Raw genomic sequence first — 19,434 nt, forward strand, 5'->3', positions numbered from 1 at the left:
GAAATTGGTTCCAGCTGACTTCTGTTCCTGTTGTAGGTCTGCAGATCCTGTTCCTGGGCCTCAGTCGTGGGGACAAGAGGGAGGACGTCTGGGGACTCCTGCATTACGAATTGAAGGTCAGCGGCATGAATGGGCAAACTTCAGATCAGCCGCACTTTGCGGTTTCAGCTTCATGCAAATAGCACTACCGTGGTTCTCAGATACCTTCATGGACTTTCCTCGCATCTGCGGTCCAGCACTCTGTTGAGGTGGCTCAGGCTTGGTCAGTCCTGCTTTATGGGAGTCCAGAGGATCATTCAGGAGCTTCAGTCGACTTAAAGACGACACACTCAATGCTGGTGTTCCGCTCCCTGGCAATCGGTTCCTGCAGCAGCAATGGAAGCACAGCCAGCTCCGAGAGGATTTCTAGAGGAGTTCGTCTTGGGGTCGATTGGTCCCACCAACTCAAGGGGAGAAGCCGTCCTTTACAAGTCTTCTCTAGTCGAGGAGAATTCTGAGCTTCAGCACTGCAGCAGAGCTTCACCCGGCAAACCAACGGTACAGAAGTGTCAGCAGGCGTCTCTTCCAAGTTCTTCAGATTCCTTCGTCCAGTGGTCAACTCTGCCTTCCAAGCAAAAAGCATTGCCTTTTAATGCAGGTTTCTCCCATTCATTCGCAACCTAGCTGTCAATCACACAGCAGGGTGGCTGTCCTCTGAGGACAGCCCTCCAGTCAATCACCTTTGGATGCATTCCCTTTACCAAGGAGCCCAAGCACAGGGAGTTTCGGGCACCTCTCTCGCTTCCTGCCCTGCCAGACACGCTAGAGCCATAGGCGGGCTTCACCAGTGAAACCCGCCAAAGACAACAAAGGGACCAAACCTGGTTTGGCATGCAGAGTAAATCTCAAGAACGACCTTTCCAACAAGAAATGGTGAAAAAAGAAGACCGGGCCATTTTGACAATGCAATTGCAGCCCACGGTAGAAACACAATGGTAGGAAAAAGTAAACCACTGCCACCAGCCATTAATTGTAGAATGGGTAACAAAAATGTTACATGAGAAACTAGACAAAGGGGATAAGTAACCCTTCCAGCACCCTATTGTAAGATAGTGTGCACTGGGTCTAGAAAGTTACAAAATGTAGGTAAAGTCAATTTCACTTTACTACTCTTGGAAACAGTACTTTCACCAAGAGAAGGTATTTAAACCTTTAGAGACATCCCTGTGCCACTGCACTGAAGGTGCTTTGCGTCACAGTGTAAAGATGATGCCTATGGAGTTTGTCAGACTGCAAAACCTTAAGAAACATTGTCCAAATCAATGAAAAATACACGAGAGAGTGGGGAAAAAGGTCTCACTCTCTCCAGGTTAGAAATTAAAAGTCCTAAAGTGTAACAGAACGAGCAGGGGGTCTGTAAGGTAGAAGTGAATTGGCACATTTCCAAGAATTCTCCAACAAGCTCCATCAGAACAGCAATTGTAACATGCATAATATGGATAACTTTTAGTCAGGAAGCCCTGATCATTTTGACAGTAAATCAACTGAAAGAAATGTGTAAGGTCAAGAATCTTCCTGTAAAAGAAAAAAGAAAAAATTAATCGATTACAAGGGTGTTTAATCACCAAAGTTTGGTTAGTAGGCCTGTCACACCTACTAACCAAGGAAATGTGGAAATTGATAATGAGGATGAAAGTTCAGAGTCTAACTCTAATGTCTTAGAAGTGTCAAATGAGGGAGAGGAGTCAGAATAGGAGCCCCTCTTTACCTCAGCCTGCCCTTTTGACTCGAGCTATATCCACTGGGACCCCACAAGGTCCATCACTGAGTCCAGAATATGTGTCTCTACCTTAGAAACCCCCAGCACTTTTGCTGGGCTATAGGACTTTTCAATTTTAAACCTGGAGAGAGCAAGACCTTTTTCCCCCACTCTCACATATTTTTCTGCGATTTAATACTGTTCCTTTTGGTTTTGGAGTTACACAAACTCCATAGGCATCATCTTTGCATTGTGACACACAGCACCTTCAGTGCAGTGGCACAGGGAAGTCACTTAGATTCCCCAAAAGGTTTAAATACCTTCTCTTGGCAAAACTACTGTTTCCAAGAGCAGTGAAGTGAAATTGACTTCACTTACATTTGTAACTTTCTAGACCCAGCTCACACTATCTTACAATAGCGTGCTGGAGGGGTTACTTGGTATCCCCTTTCTCTAGTTTCTCATGTAACATTTTTATGTTACCCTTTCTATAATTAACGGCTGGTGGCAGTGGTTTACTTTTTACTACCATTATGTGTTTTTGCAGCTGCAGTAAAGCACCCATGGGGGCCCATTTTGTCAAAATGGCCCGGTCTTCCTTTTTCATCATTTCTTGCTGGAAAGGTCCTTCTGGAGATTTACTCTGCGCGCCAAAACAGGTTTGTCTGTTTTGTCTTTGGCGGGATTCACGAGTGGAGCCCACCTCCAGCTCCATTATGTTTGCCAGGGACTGGAAGCGAGGGAGGTGCCCGAAGCTCCCTGTGCTTAACCCACCATGGTTACAGGAATGCACCCAAAGTTGATTGGCCGGCTGGCTGTCCGGCAACGACAGCCACCCTGCTGGGTGACTGACAGCTAGGCTGGAATGAATGGGAGAAACCGGACAAAGGAATCCGAAGAAGAACTTGGAAGAGACGCCTGCTGCAACTCCTGGACCGTTGGTTTGCCCGGTGAAGCCCTACTGCTCTGCTGAAGCTCCGAATTCGCCTTGACTAGAGAAGCGCTGCAAGGACGACTTCTCCCCTTGAGTTGGTGGGACCAAATCAACTCCAGCATGAACTTGTTTGGACATCCTCTCGAAGCTGGCTGTACTTCCACTGCTGCTGGAACCGAAGTGCCAGGGAGAGGCACACCAAACGGAGTGCATCACTTTTTAAGACTGACCCGAGATGCTGGAAGATACACCGGACTCCCAGTAAGTAGGGCTGACCAAGCCTGAGCCACCTCAACAGAGTGCCGGCCCACAGATGCAAGGAAAGTCCAGCATGGTATCTGTGAGACCGCAGTGGTGCCATTTGCTGAGACGCAAGGAGATGAAACCGCAAAGTGCCGCTGAATAGAAGTTTGTCCTTTTCTGCCGCTGACCGTCCCATTGCAGTGCAGGAGCCACCAAAGGTTCTCTCTTGTCCCCATGACTGAGGCCCAGGAACAGTGAGATCTGCAGAGCTGCACAGGAACATAAGTCATCTGCTACACTTTTTCTTCAATTCAAAAGGTACTGTAAAGTCTCAGAGAACGTACCTCTTGTGGTAGAGCTGCTTGCAGCTTCCTTACTCACAAGTCTAAACAGCTTGTGGCCCTACATTGATGATTCTTCTCTTCAAATACTTCTAAAACATTGTGCAAAGACCTTTCTTACTTACCTACCAGAAGTGCTTCAGCCCATATAAGACTTTTGCCCATTGACTTTGGCTAAGCTTATTACACTGGATGACTGGTTAGGGAATATAAAAGTATTTGCCTGCTTAAGAATATTTGCGATATCTTGCTTGTTCTAATAACCTTTTCCTTTGACCAATTCCTAAGAATGTTCTAAATGCAACAGTAAGCTATTGAAGTGGCCTGAGGGTGTAGGTTGTGACTGTGGGGCATCCCAAAGGGTCTTTACTGATTTAGAAACTAAGAGTTTGTATTTTTGGAGTGTATTTGTGTGTTGCTTTTATATTGCTCTCTTCAGAAGAAGGCTTACCGTGACTGTTAAATTAATAATTGTTTAATCAAGAAACCTTGTGTGTAAGTTTATTTGAATACTTGTCACTGTCAATCTCTGTAACTCCCCTACAGCTCACATTGACCACTCTTGAGATAAGCCTGGCTGCTCAGTCACTCTGCAAACTTGTGTAGTACATGCTTATACCAAAGGTTGGGTAACTATTGCCAAGAGGTCAAGGCTGGTGCAGTCTACCACAGGGTACTGCATACAATCTTGCCTAACAGAGCTTAGCCTTGCAAAGGTTTTAGTTGAACAAAAGCAAAGCAAACACTCAATATAACCACTCTACAATGGATCCAACCGCTGCCACAAGTGTTAGGCAAGATTGTATGCAGTGCCCTGTGGGAGAGTAAATATCAAGAAGGACCTTTCCAACAAAAAGACGACCAGGGCCATTTTGACAAAATGGGCACCCATGTGAGCTTTACTGCAGCTGCAATTGCAGCTCGCAGTAGAAACACACAATGGTAGGAAAAAGTAAACCACTGCCACCAGCAATTAATTGTGGAAAGGGCAACATGAAAGTGTTACATGAGAAACTAGACAAAGGGGATACCAAGTTACCCCTACATCATCCTATTGTATGATAGTGCGTGCTGGGTCTAGAAAGTGCTGTGCCTCACAATGTAAAAAGATGATGCCTATGGAGTTTGTCAGACTCCAAAACCAAAAGAAAGTGTCCAAATCAAAGAAAAATACATGAGAGAGTGGGAAAAAGGTCTCTCTCTCCATGTTAGAAATTAAAAGTCCTAAAGTCCAGCAAAAAGAGCTGGGGGTCTCTAAGGTAGAAGGGAATCAGCACATATCTGATAATTCTCCCCAACATCCAGAGTTGCGAACAAGTCGATCTCTGGGAAGCCGCAGTCTTCGAAGACGTTGAAGACAATGTCTTTGTGTAACCGCCATTCGCACTCTACAGGTAGTGGGAAGTCTCTGCTGAGCACGTCTGCCAGAAGATCGAGTTCCCCTGGAACGTGTTGTGAAAGGAGGAACATCTTGTGTTTGAGAGCCCATTTCCATATGTTCTGTGACAGTTTGGATAGCCCAGGAGAGTGCGTGCACTCTTGCTTGTTCAGGTAATACACAGCCGTGGTGCTGTCCGTGAGGACTACGACTGTCTTTCCCTGTAGGTGTTTTTGAAAAGCCTTCAGGGCCTTGAACACTGCTAGCAATTCCAACATGTTTATTGTGGTTGGATTCAACCGGTGGGGACCAAACGCTGTGCGGCATCTGATGCAGGAGGTGAGCACCCCTCCACCCTGTTAGAGATGCGTCCATGGTGAGTAGTTTCTACTGCAGAGGTGGCGAAGGTTTCCTCCTGCAAGAGGTTTTCCCATGACCACCACAGCAGAGAGAACGAGGGCTGCTGAGACAACCACTAGATTGTCCCACTGTCGGCTGGCCTGACACCACTGTCTCAAGAGCTAGTCTTTCATGGGGTGCATACGCAAATGTGCGTGGGACTAGATAAATGCAGGAGGCCATCATCCCCAACAGTCACATGGCTTTGCGTACGGTCACCTCACAATTGGCTACATATTGAGTGATCTGGAACAGCATATATTGAACCCTTTCGGGGGGGGGGGGAGGGGACAAGCCAGACTTTGGTCCGAATCAGAGTCCCCAGAAACTGCTCAACTTGGCTGGGGTCCAGGCAGGACTTTCTCGTTGATCGAGAATCCCAGACTGAATAGGTGATCTACCGTCTTTTGGGTATTTGATAGGCATGTTCCGTAAGAATTCCCGGTTATTAGCCAATCGTCAAGGTAAGGATGGACTGGAATGGACTGCCTGTGCAGGTGAGCAGCTACTACCACCAGTACCTTCGTAAAAACCCTTGGGGCTTAGGCAATGCCGAAAGGGAGGACTTTGAACTGATAGTGCTTGTCCTCGATCATGAACCTTGGGCACTTTGTGCGCTGGCAACATTGAAATATAAAAGTATGCATCTTTCATATCCAATGTTGCCATGTAATCCCCCTGTCTTAACAATGTTGTCATTCTGAACTTTTGTGGCTTGACAAACTTGTTCGCTGGGCGCAAGTCTAACACAGGGCACATGGTGAGATCCTTTTTCGGTACAAGGAAGTACACTGAATAAATACCCTTGTTTGCCTGATTAATGGGGACGTCTTCTATGGCGCCCTTTTCCTGGAGGCTATGCACCTCTTCCAGCAGAATCTGCAGGTTTGCTGGCGATAGGCGTTTGGATGTTGGTGGACGTTATTGAGGTGGCCAGTGGAACTCGATACAATAACCATGGGCGACGGTCTTGAGCACACACTGGTCTGAAGTGACCCCTCCCATGTATGAAGACAAGATGTTAAACGTCCCCCGACCGGGGACGCAGGGGACGGGACCCGGATTGGCTAGCTATTTCTGAGCGGAGGCCGGGGAGCCTCTTGGGTTGGAGTTCCTATCCTTGCCTTTGCTTCTGCGCTGACCCTCTCTGCTGATATTGGCTGGAGCCAGCTGCGCGCGCCCTGTCCGGAGGACCATGGTGTGTACCCTCCTGCACCATACTGATTGTGTGGAGAACATGAAAAACATTGCCCTCGAAAGGAACAGCGCTTCTGCAGTAGACAATGGCACCCAGCCCTCTTCCTGGTAGTAGTGACGACCAGGGAGTCTGGAGTGGCATGCCCCCGGATGTACAAAAGGTCAGAAGGGGAGGGGCAAAACAGTTTTTCAATCAGAGGGGTGGACGGCCCTTGTAAGGGAAAGGGACAACAGAAGGAGCAAGGCTCTTCTTGATGGAATTTATCAGTCGGCTTGCCTGATTCGTGGGAAGTTTCTCCTTCAGTAGGTCTTCTACAAAGTCAGCGTCTTGTACAGCTTCCTGCGTGGCAATTTGGAAATGGTCTGCAGCCTTTTTCAGGATTGCATTAAAGGCCATTTGATCATCAATAGGTGAAATGGGTTGTCTTCCTGAACATAGGGATCCTTGCAGACCTCTTCAGGTTCTGGGAACTCAAAAACCTCTTCCTGGGAAGCTTGACTTGAAAGTGTCTGTACATTTGGAAAACTAGGGCAGGAATCCTTCTCCCTAGGTCTTTTCCGGGTAATAAACCTTTCAGAAAAGTCTACAAACTGTGAAAGTTTGCCCATATAGCCCTCAAACCTCACTCTGGTCCACAGGGGTCAGGAGGGGGCGCTTCAGGAGGAAAAGTGTCCTTAGAAGGAAAGGACTTATCAGCCAAAGTCTTAGAAAGGGACTGGGATACTCCTCTCGACAAGAGTATGTGCTTTTCGGTTTATTCGGCGCCAAAACAATGGCTGTGAGACTCTCGCGTAGCTTCGGTGGATTAGGGAGAGACTTCAACGTGCCTGTAGGTGTCGTCGAGGTTTTCAGCTTGTTCGGGAGAATTCTCAGAAATGTGCTAATTCCCCCTACCTTAGATACCCCTTTGCTAGATTTTGAGGGCTTGATTTTTTTACATTATTTTTACCTGGAGTGAATCAGACTCGTTTTCCCCACTCTCTCATGTATTTTCATGTGATTTTGTACTCCGTTATTTTTGGTTGTGGAGTTTGAAACTCCATAAGCATGATCTTTTACATTGTGTCACACAGCACCTTCAGTGCAGTGACACAGGGAAGTCTTTCAGATTTCCCAAAGGTTTAAATACCTTCTCTGGGATAAACTACTGTTTCCCATAGCAGTAAGTAGAAATTGACTTTACTTACATTTGTAACTTTCTAAACCCAGCACACACACTATCTTACCATAGGGTGCTGGAGGGGTTACTTAGTATCCTTTTTGTCTAGCTTCTCATGTAACATTTTTATGTTACCCTTTCCTCAATGAATGGCTGGTGGCAGTGGTTTACTTTTAACTACTGTGGTGTGCATTTACCGCGGGCTGCGTTCGCAGCTGCAGTAAAGCACCCAAGGATGCAGTTTTTGTCAAAATGGCCTGGTCTTGTTTTTTTGCCATTTCTTTGTGGAAATGTCCTTCTTGAGATTTACTCTGCGTGTCAAACCAGGTTTGGTCCCTTTGTTGATTTTGCCTTTGGCGGGATTCACAAGTGCTGCCCGACTCTGGCTCCAGGGTGTCTGGCGGGAGCAGGAAGTGAGGGAGGTGCCCGAAACGCCATGTGCTTAGTCTCCTAGGAGACCCAAATGCACTCTGTGGCAATTGGCCGGCTGACTGTGAGGCAGTAACAGTCACCCTGCTGGGTGACTGATAGCTAGGCTGGAATGAATGGGAGAAATCTGCATAAAAGGCAAGACTTTTTGGCTTGGAAGGCAGAGTCGACCACTGGACGAAAGAATCCGTAGAGAACTTCAAGAGAAAACCTGCTGCAACTTCTGGACCATTGGTTCGCCCGGTGAAGCCCTGCTGCAGTGCTGAAACTCCAAATTTGTGTCGACAGAAACCCCTGCAAGGATTCCCCCTTGCCCCCCGCCTCTGAGTTGGTGGGACCAATCAACTCCAAAGTAAGCCACCTGGACATCCTCTCGGAGCTGGGTGAATTTGCTGCTGGAAACCAAAACGCCAGGGAGAGGAATACCAGATTGTGTGCATTGCTTTTAAGCTGGCCAAGAGCTTGTGGAAGATCCTCCAGACTCGCAGGAAGGAGGACTGCCCGAGCCTGAGCCCCCTCAACAGAGTGCAGGACCCCAGATGCAAGGAAAGTACATCTCGATAGCTAGGAACCACGGTGTTGCTATTTGCGGTAGACGCGAGGAGCTGAAACACTGAAGTGCCACTTGTTTGAAGATTGCCGGTTGCAAGCGGTGACCATCACATTGCAGTGCAAGAATCCCCAGAAGTCCTCCCTCTTGTCCCCACGACTGAGGCCCAGGAACCGAGAGATCTGCTGAGCTGCACAGGAACAGACGTCATCTGCTGTAAAGTCTAAGGGAATTTACCTCTTGTTGTGTAGCCACTTGTCCTCAGAGACTTGCTGGGTTGCATTTGTAGAATTGCTATTAGCTTCTTTACCTCACAAGCCTAATCAGCTTGTGGCCCTACTTTGATTTCTTTTATTCTACCAATACTTTTTAAACAGTGGAAAATACGTTCTACTTTCCTGCAAGAAGTGCTTCAGTTCACCTTTATTTTTGCTAACTTAACATTGGCTGGCCTGGCTCCCTGAATGACTTCTCTCTTCTGCTTATGTGTTTTGCCTTCCTTCCAGGATGGGTTGTTAGGGAGAATTCTCAAAAATGTGCTAATTCCCTCCACCTTAGAGACCCCCAGCAACTTTGCTGGATTTTGAGGACTTGGATTTTTTTTACCTGGAGAGAGTGAGGCCCTTTTCCCCCCCCCCCCCCACTCTCTCATGTGTTTCAATGTGATTTTTATACACATGTTCTTTTTGGTTATGGAGTCTAACCAACTCCATAGGTATCTTTTACATTGTGTCACAAAGCACCTTCAGTGCAGTGCCACAGGGAAGTCTTCCAGGTTTCCCAAGGTTTAAATACCTTCTCTGGGATCAACTACTGTTTCCCAGAGCAGTAAAGTGAAATTGACTTTACTTACCATTGTAACTTTCTAGAGCCAGCACTCCCCATCTTACAATAAAGTGCTGGAGGGGTTACTCAATATCCCCCGTGTCTAAATGCTCATGTAACATTTTATATGTTACCCGTTCCTGAATTTACTGGCTGATGGTAGTGGTTTCGTTTTGAACTACCAAGGTTTGCATTTACTGCAACCGTTCACAGACCCGGTAACGTTAACCGCGGGAGCCATCTTTTTCAAAATGTCGTCCAGCCATCTTTGTTAAAATGGTGCCCGGTCTTCTTTTTCACCAGGTCTTTGTCGAATGGACCTTCTAGAGAGTTTCTCTGCGTGCCAAACCAAGTTTGATCTCTTTGATCATTCGCCTTTGGAGGCTTCAGGAGTGAAACCCGCCCCTGGCACCAGAGTGTCCGGTGGGAGCAGGAAGTGAGTGAGGTGCCTGAAACTCCCTGTGCTTAGTCTCCTAGGAGACCCAAATGCACTCTGTGGCGATTGGCCGGGTGACTTTCCGGGAGGAACAGCCACCCTTCTGGGAGACTGACAGCTAGGCTGGAATGAATGGTAGAAACCTGCATAAAAGGGGAGGCTTTTTGGTTTGGAAGGCAGAGTCGACCACTGGGTGAAGGAACCAAAGAAGAGCTTGAAGAGGACGCCTGCTGCAACTCCAGGACCGTTGGTTTGCCTGGTGAAGCCCTGCTGCAGTGACCACTTGCCAAGTTCGCATCGACAGAGAAGCCCTGCAAGGACGACTTCTCCCTTTGAGTTGTTGGGACCAATCAACTCCCAAGTAAGCCATCTGGACACCCATCTAGGAGCTGGTTGAGTTTCTTCAGAGTTGCTGCAGGAAACCGTACAGCCAGGGAGAGGGACACCAGATTATGTGCGCTGCTTGAAGCAGGACTGACCAAGCCTGACCCTCCTCAGTCGAGTGAGGGACCTCAGATGTGAGGAAAGTCCTCCTTGACAGCCAGGAACCACACTTATTGCTATTTGCTGGACTGCAAGGAGCTGAAACGCGAAACAGCCACTGAAAGTAAAGTTTGCCGGTTGCCAGCTTTGACCGTGACAGTGCAGGAGTCCACCGACGTCCTCCCTCTTGTCCCCACGACTGAGGCCCAGGAACAGTGAGATCTGCAGAGCTGCAAAGCAACAGAAGTCTTTAGCTGCATCTTTTTCTGCTTTACCAAGGTACTGTAAAACAAGTCTAAGAGAACTTCCCTCTTACCTGGAAGTGCTTGTAACTTCTGCAACTCACAAGTCTAATCAGCTTGTGTCCTTACATTTGATTCTTCTTGTTCTCAAAGACTCCCAAGAACGTGTGCAAATACTTTTCCATTTACTTACCTGAAGTGCTGCATCCTGTACAAAGACTTTTGCCTATTGACTTTGGCCTCGCCTATTGAATTGAATGACTCTTCCAAGAGCCATCTGAAAGTATTTGCCCTGCTTATGATTATTTGTATTTCTTGTGTTCCAATAACCATTGCCTTTTACTTACTTTGGAAGAGTATTCTGAATGCTAACAGGCTGCGTCTGTGGGCCATCCCAAAAGGGTCTTGTCTGATTCAGAAACTCAGAGTGAACAGTATTGAAGTATATTTGTGTGTTACTATTCTATTGCTCCCTTCTAAAGAAGGCTTTATAACTGACTGACAAATTGTTTATGCAAGAAACCGTGAGTGTAAGAGTTTATTTGAATACCTGTAATTGTGAATCTTTGTGTAACTCCACTACATCTCACATTTCCCCTCTCGGAGATAAGCCCGGCTGCTCAACACACTACCAAAACTGTGTAGTACAAGCTTATACCACTGCTCTTAGAGAGACACAGCTTCACCTCACTGATGATGCCCAACTAAGCTGAAACACGTGTATTGGATTGCTGTGGTGCTCTTGTTCAGAAGAGAATTGCCTAGCATGTCGGTGCTGGACTGCCCCTGGGCAGGACAAAGACTGATAGTTGTTGATATTTCTTCTCTGTGAAAAGAACATAGAGCTAAAGACTTGGTTGAGACTCTCCGAGGGGCTATCCACCCAAGAACAAGTCAATGGGCTGTGTTCATGCTGGTAGAGCGTTTCCCAGACCCCCCCCTGTTTTGCATACCAAGTAACTTTGGGTCTCACCCAAAGTTACCAGGGGACTCCAGACGTGGACCCCTTGCTCACCGCTCTTAGAGAGACACAGCTTCACCTCACTGATGATGCCCAACTAGGCTGAAACAAGTGTATGGGGTTGCTGTGGTACTCTTGTTCAGAGGAGAATTGCCTAGCATTTCAGTGCTGGACTGCCCCTGGGCAGGACAAAGACTGATATGTGGGGAGATTTCTTCTCTGTAAAAAGAACAGAGCTAAAGACTTGGTTGAGACTCTCCCAGGGGCTATCCACCCAAGAACAAGTCAATGCGCTGTGTTCGTGCTGATAGAGAGTTTCCTAGACTCCCCCACCCTCCCACCCCCACCCCTGTTTTGTATACCAAAGGTTGGGTTGCCTATACCTGTAGTCAGAGTCGTTTGTAGTGTTCCCAGAGGGTACTGCATTCAAACCTTGCCTCACAAGGGTTAACTGACTTTGCATTTGGGGGTTGTTTTGAAAGTACTTACCTACTTAAGAATAACTGAATACTGGTTTTATTCTGAACTCTCTTCTCGAACACTACTCCTACGAATACTCTAAATGCAACAATGATATATTTAAGCCAACAGCACCCTAGCTATTGAAGTCACCTGAGGGTGTAGGTAGTGCCCATGTGGCATCCCAAAAGGGTACTTACTGATTTAGAACTATTAAAAGTTTATATTTTTGGAGTGTATGTGTTTTGCTTTATATTCCTCCCTTCTGAAGAAGGCTTACTCTGACTGATAAATTAATAATTGTTTAATCAAGAAACCTTGTGGTTAAGAGTTTATTTGAATACTTGTCACAGTCCATCTCTGTGCAACTCCTACAGTTCACATTAACCACTCTTGAGATAAGCCTGGCTGTTCAACACGCTACCAACCTGTGTAGTACAGACTTATACCAAAAGTTGGGTTCCTATTTCCAGGTGGTCATGGTGGTTGTAGTACACCCAAAGGGTACTGCATACAATCTTGCCTAACACGGCTCTGCAGAAACCTTTGGGGCTGATGCGCTCTTGGTTTTTTTTTTTTTTTAGCAGAGACGCCACTACGGGTGGAATGACTGGATGCATGCAGAGACGACGGATGCGGGGAGGGCGGTCGATCAGGAGGACTGGTAGGCGTTGTCAAAACTGTCAGCGGGCCTGTTGGCGTCTGATGCTTCTTCAACATATCCGTCGAGGGAGCTCGTAGGGTTGTATGCTTATCCTTATGTGGTGCGGGTGTGCCCCTGTCGCCAGTGTGTGATCTACCCATAGCAGTACCGGCGGCCTGCCTGCTGGGGATTGGCAACTGGGAACCGGACGCTTCCGCAGAAAGGTCTATGGTCTCCACATCAGAGCCATGGCTGCCGCTAGAATACTCTTCACTCGAGGCAACGGCGCCGACAGGGGAACTACTTTCGGCCTGCATGGCGTAGGCCGTACGCCTTTCGTTTAGCGACTTTGGAATGAAAAGTTGGCAAGACTTGCAGGATCGCTCATCGTGATCACGAGGGAGACACGATGCACTTATGGTGTGTGTCTTTCCAAGGGTATTTTCCATTACAGGACAGACAAAATTTAAACAGAGTCCTCTCTATAGTAAAGGTAAAGGGCGGCAGCCAGACCAGAAGGAAAAAGAGAGGGGAAGAGGAAATGCATTCTCAAAGAATCAAACCCCAGGGGGCCCCACTCTCCCTACTGTATAGGCCAGGCCGGATGGCCGAGGCCACGCAACAGTCGACCGATGCACCAGTCGCCGAAAGCAGTAGACTTTTTCAGCGTAGGGGTCCACAAGTAGCTGAAGATTAAAGTCACGTTACGACCATCGGTCACGGGACAAAGAAATTATGAATCTGAAATCTCTCTCTTACGAGCTACGCATAGGGTGACCAACTAGCTGGGTGTGAAAAAAACAATGTGAGTGACCATGACGTGTGAGGGATTTTGGGTACACTACATGTCACGCTAGGGATAGTGTTACGGGTACACCCATGTCGACATCCTTTCAATCCTTGAAAGAAAGATGCAATACTCCGCGATTACCACTAGATGTCGGACTATATGCACAGCATGTGATTTTAAGAAGATTAAAAAAGCATCAGAAATATGTATGACTGAAACCTTGAGTGTAAGTGTTACTTGGTCACTTGTATTGATAGATTTCATCGGTACAGCTCTACAGCTCACATTTACCCCTCTTGAGAAAGGCCTGGCTGCTCAGTCACACTACCAACTTGTGTAGTACAGACCTATACCAAAAGGTGGGTTACCTAATACCAAGAAGTTAAGTCTTGTGTAGTTTCACAGTGTGACTGCACCAATTCTTACCTTACATGTGCTGCAGGGGTGGGGGAGTGATGACAGGAATGCAGAGGCTCCTGAAGAGTTGACAAGGTGGGCCATAGCCCCCCCTACATCTGAGTCAAAGCCTTTCTTCGCTGTAACGTCAAGAAGCCTATCACAACGAATTATAGCTGTACCACACTCAGGGCACATCCCTCCCACCTCTACACATCTGTAATAAGCACTGCTTGACTTCACTCAAACACACATCACTACTTCAAATAGAATACAGCCGAGTCCCACAAAACAATTCGGTCTAGCTGTTCACAATCAGTTTCCTAGACTGCCCTATCCTGGCAATCTGTCATGACACCTATGGGCTATTAGTGACCTAGCTACTCCCTACCTACTCATCTTTGCCCTGGCTAAAAGGCATTTTAGAAATCCTTTATTCATATCTCTGACTACGGTCTTCTGAAGGGGGTTCATCCCCACAGCACTTCGAGGCCATACCAATGAAAGTAAGTGCTATACAAATGCCATAGTATATAACAGAACAACATGACTGGTGTGGATGCAAGCACAGTACTCACTGTTTTTCACATCCAGGAATGATACCAATACGGTCAGCAGACCTGCCACTGCAACTTGGCTCATGAGCTGTCGGTCACTGTGGTATGGGCAGAGAGTTAGCGTGCCTTTTCCCAGGTGGGTTAAACCCTATGAAGAAGATAAATCAAAAGCATAAGACATACATTTGGAGGATTCCATTCCAGAGACACCACAAAAAAGCAGCAGCCCCTCTATGTATCATAGGCTGAAGTACCAATCAAAATCTGTCAACCATTTTTATAAATAGTGCAATTGAAAGTATTTAGTTCTCCAGTGATCACCCACACTTTACATTGTATAAAGTAAAAGCAGTTTAGCAATAAAACAATTGACTGTAAGTAGTAAAGTTAATTATAAACAGTCAGAAAAGTAATGGGGAGAAATACCTTGCATCATAGAATAAGACCAGTAGCACTTTAGAAGTCCTTCCCTGCTAAGGTAAGCAGGCCTAGTGCCTCCAAGAGTCCAAAGACCCACCTGTTGGAGAAAGCTGCAAGTCTTGAAATGTGATCAACAAGTATTAGTAAAGCCAACAGGTCATGTTCCAGTGAAGAAAAACCCAAAGGTAGATTCAGTAGCAAAAAAATATTAGGAAGTGGCCTTCATACCCATACAATCCATGTGGCAGGGGTGGAAAACGGCAAGCACCCCCCCCTCCTTCCCAACCCCCTGGCCCTTTACTCGGATTCCCTGAGGAAACCACTCCATTTCGCTTGGCCCATTTACTTAGGTCGACGTTCCATTTGCAGGGAACTCAGAGGCCGTGGGTGCAATGATGGTATTCGATTTTGGGACTGGGTCTGGCAAGGTGATGTTTCTGCTTGCTGACAAGACTTTTCCTAACCTTGAAGCTGTATGACCCAGGAACCACAGGATGCCAACCACACAGGTTCCATGAAAACAGCCACCCCCCAGGACACGACAGGTGGGCAGCAGCGAAGGACACCGATCAGAAGACAGCAGGCCATATTCCTGGTGGTGATGAGGAAGAGACTGCTCCAAGAAGGCCCTGAACAAGATTTGGCAAAGCCAATAGGCAGTTTAGTGCCTCAAAGTCAGATAACGATGGAAGCAAAGTTCTTAGTAGACCCGCTCCCAAACCGACCAACTTCGGGGTAGCCCAGGGGCGGACATCTGACCAGACCACCACCAGAGAGGTAGGTTAAGGACTTAACACCCTTTAAACCCTACAGACCTGGAGGGAGTCAGAATACATATGCTTACTCATCCCGGCACTCCTATTCACTCAGGAACCACCGTAGGAGTCCCTGAAATCGCTGGAACCCTTTTCTTATAGCTTGGTTCCATTGAAGGTGATCCAGGGGGCCTGGGTGCAGCAGTAACTTTCTGCGTCAGGCTTTTGGGTCCTGCTAGTTCATAATTAGATCCTCTGATGGTCTGTTTATGGACATTGGACACCTACTGAACTGAAGAAAGGACCACCACTATGGCGACTTAACATGGATTTCTAGAATCTGGCTAGTGGACAGATTTTAAGAGCCCACCCTAGCTATAGTGAACAGGGACCTCTGAGAGGTTAGCCAAAACCCAATCAAGGTAACCGTAGAGAGCAGTCAAGACTATTCTCAGGAGTGGTGACAGGTGCCCTCAATGTGTCCACGCAGTGAAGCACACTTTTCAATCTAGACCAAGTATGTATAAAAATACAACATTTATTCTAGGCCTTAAACACAAGCTAAAAAATGAAGCAAGCCGGTGATATTATTGCACAATACTTCATAATAAACATACATTATAGTTTCTTAAAATGCACTCAAATGACTTAACACGAGAGAAGTAAATTAATGCAGTAAAGATGGAACCAAGTCACAAGAGATTTCCCTAGCTTAAGCAGTCCGATCCCGAATATGGCCTACTGCCCAAACGTCACAGGAAGAAGTATTTTGCAAGTAATTCACTTGTATGGGTGATAAAGGAAGATATTCACATCCTCATCATTTTCCACATTACTTGGGTGAGTAGGTGTTACAGGCCTACTACCCAAACTTTGGTGATTCAACAACCTAGTATCCTATTCACATTGTTTTCCTTCCAGAATCAGACCCCTGGTTTGGCACCTATCCCTCAGTTGATCTACTGTCAGAACAATCAGGGCTGCCTCATTAAATTTATCCATATTTGGCATGTTATAATTGCTTGCGTTTTTGATAGAGCTTAGCCTTGTGGCTGGTTTAGTTGGGCATAAGTACAGTAAATAATCAATGTAACCACTCTACGTCAAGCCGACTGCCTGCTACCAGGTGTTCGGGAGAAATCACTTCTGTGCCAATTCCCTTCAACCTTAGAGACCCCCCCCCCCCCAGCTCTTCTGCTGGATTTAAGGACTTTTTAACCCTGGAGTGAGCGAGACCTTTTTCTCACTCAGGTATTGTGACCGGATTTGGAATAAAAAACATTTGTTTTTCGAAACTCGAAAATGGGCGTCGACATAGGGCGTGCCAGTAATACTATCCCTAGTGTGATGCCCACTGTACCATGATCCCTCACGCGTGTAGGACCCTCAGATTGTAGCTACTTTGTAAATGGTGTCAAGGGGTACATTTACAATGAAAGCCAGAGTGGCCCCAGTGCCTCTTGTAGAGTGGGCTCTTGGCGTAAAAGGCAGAGTTCTTTCAGAAAGGGAGCAACATAGCTGGATACAATTGACTATCCACTTCGAGATGGCACCTTTAGAGACGCGATCTCCCTCTCTGCCTGTAGCTACGGAGACAAACAGTTGGTCTGTTTTCCTTAGCGGCCTGGTCTTGTCTACATAGTAGAGGACCGATCTTACCGCATCTAGAGTGTGTAGTTTCACCTCAGGAGAGCTTTTGGGTTCTTGGAAGAAGGCCGGAAGCTCAATGGACTGGTTAACGTGGAATTTTGAAATGAACTTGGGTGAGAACCTAGGGTGTGTTCGTAGAACCAGTTTATCCTTATGAACAGTAAAGAAAGGATCCTGCACTGACCGAGCTTGAATTTCACTGACCCTTCTTATGGATGTAATGGCTACTAAGAAGGCAGTTTTATAGGTCAGGTGTTTGAGACTGGCTTTATGCATGGGTTCAAAGGGTGGGCCCATGAGTTTAGCAAGCACCACATTAATGTCCCATCTTGGTGGTGGGTTAGAAATTGGAGGGAGGAGTCTCTTTACCCCTTGCATGAAGGCTTTAACCACTGGTACTTTCCACCACAATATTGTTATGGGAGGTGTGTATGCTGACAGCGCCGCCAGGTGTACCTTGAGTGAGTTAAATACCAACCCTGCATCCAGCAGGTGGAGCATGTAGGTGACAATATTGGAAGGAGTGCAATCAACCGGGTTGATTTGCTTATTCTGGCACCAGATAACGAATCTCTTCCATTTATCAAAATAACACTGCCTCGTGTATGGTTTCCTAGATTCCTTTAGGATGTCCATGCACCTCTGTGGTAAGTTGAGATGGCCAAACTCTATGACTTCAGGAGCCATGCTGCCAAGTTCATTGAGCTGGGTTGAGGATGCACTGTTTGACCTTGGTGCTGGGATAGTAGGTAGTGGCAGCACGGGAGTCTGAGGGGTTCATACACTGCTAGTCTGCGTAAGTGTGACCATGGTCGCCTCGCCCACATGGGAGCAACTAGGATGCGTGTCATCGATTCCCTGTGCATCTTGTTGACCACCTTCCTCATTAGAGGGGTTGGTGGAAAAGCGGAGGCAAACACCCCTGACCAGTTCATCCACAGGGCGTTCCCCTTGGAGTCTGGCTGAGGGAATCTGGATGCGAATCCTGGGCATTGCCTGTTTTTGCTAGTGGCGAATAGGTCTATAGTGGGGCAACCCCACTGTGAGAAGATGTCTTCTACGACTTCTCTGTGTAGGCACCATTCGTGTTCTTCTGGGAGGGGATCTCTGCTTAAAGTGTCTGCTAGTGAATTGAGATCCCCTGGAACATGTTGAGATGACAAGTAAATGTTCCGTCTGAGTGCCCATGTCCAAATTTTTTGGGCAAGCCTGGACAGATTTGGCGAACAAGTCCCTCCCTGTTTGTTTATGTAAAACATCGCTGTCATACTGTCTGTTAGAATCTGTACTGACAGGTTCAACAGGTGAGGTTTGAACGCCTGAAGCGCTCTGAAGACTGCCAGGAGTTCTAGCAGATTGATATCATTCTTGGCCACTGTGTGAGACCAGAGACCCTGAGCTGTGTGGTGGAGGAGATGTGCTCCCCACCCTGACAGGGACACGCCTGTAGTGACTACAGCTTGTACCTCCGGATCGTAAAAGGGTTTCCCTTTTGACAGGTTCTCTCTTGTCCACCAGTGAAGACTTTGTACTAATGTTGGCGAAACGACCACTAGATCATCCCACTGACCACTTGCCTGAGACCACTGTTTCGCCAACCATTCCCGCATGGGTCGCATGCGCAGGCGCGCATGGGGGACCAGGTACATCCATGACGCCATCATGCCTAGCAATAACATCGCTTTGCGCACCCTTATCTGGCAACCGGGCTGATATAGAGGAACTTGCAGTAGTACATCCTGAATTCTTTCCTCTGATGGAAAGGCCAACCCCTCTTGAGTGTTTAGTACAGCTCTCAGGAACTGCTTGGAGGTGCTTGGCACCAGGCTTGATTTTTTTTCTCGTTGATAGAGAAACCCAATTCGAAGAGGAGGTTGATCGTTCTTTGGATGTTTGATCTGCAAATTACTGGGGTCTCCCCCGTGATGAGCCAGTCGTCCAGGTAAGGGTACACTGGGATTGCCTCCCTGCGTAGGTGTGCTGCCGCCACCGCCAGTACCTTGGTGAATACCCTTGGAGCCGAGGCTATAACGAAGGGCAGCACCTTGAACTGGTAGTGCTGAGTGTCCACCTCGAAGCGCAAGAATCTTCTGTGCGCTGGGAACATGGAAATATGAAAATAGGCATCTTTCATGTCCAATGTTGAAATGTAATCACCCCTTTTTAGGAGGAGGATTACTTCTTGGAGAGTACTCATGCGAAATGTTTGGGTCTTGACATACTTGTTTGCAGGGCGTAAGTCTAATACTGGGCGCATTGTCAAATCTTTCTTTGGCACAAGGAAGTAAGTTGAATAGATACCCTTGTTTACCTGGTTGCCGGGACGAGTTCTATCGCGTCCTTTGCGAGAAGATTGACGATTTCCTCGAGGAGGATCTTCTGGTGGTCCAGTGAATGTATCTTTTGTCGCGGAGGGTAGTTGCGGGGGCGCTCTAGCAATTCGATGCA

At 47.1% G+C, this 19,434-nt stretch overlaps 1 protein-coding gene across 1 annotated transcript in view; it reads right to left on the reverse strand.

The window, feature by feature from the left end:
- The window catches only part of PSMD2 (proteasome 26S subunit ubiquitin receptor, non-ATPase 2), a 674,802-nt gene that overhangs the window by 27,775 nt on the left and 627,593 nt on the right, over positions 1 to 19,434 (reverse strand). Inside the window, exon 19 of the mRNA XM_069618807.1 lies at positions 14,183 to 14,309. Coding sequence (XP_069474908.1) covers positions 14,183 to 14,309 — 127 coding nt within the window. The remainder of the gene's footprint in view (positions 1 to 14,182; positions 14,310 to 19,434) is intronic.

Source organism: Ambystoma mexicanum, chromosome 10, assembly GCF_040938575.1.
Source record: "Ambystoma mexicanum isolate Mex_15411 chromosome 10, UKY_AmexF1_1, whole genome shotgun sequence".
NCBI classification, from domain to species: domain Eukaryota; kingdom Metazoa; phylum Chordata; class Amphibia; order Caudata; family Ambystomatidae; genus Ambystoma; species Ambystoma mexicanum.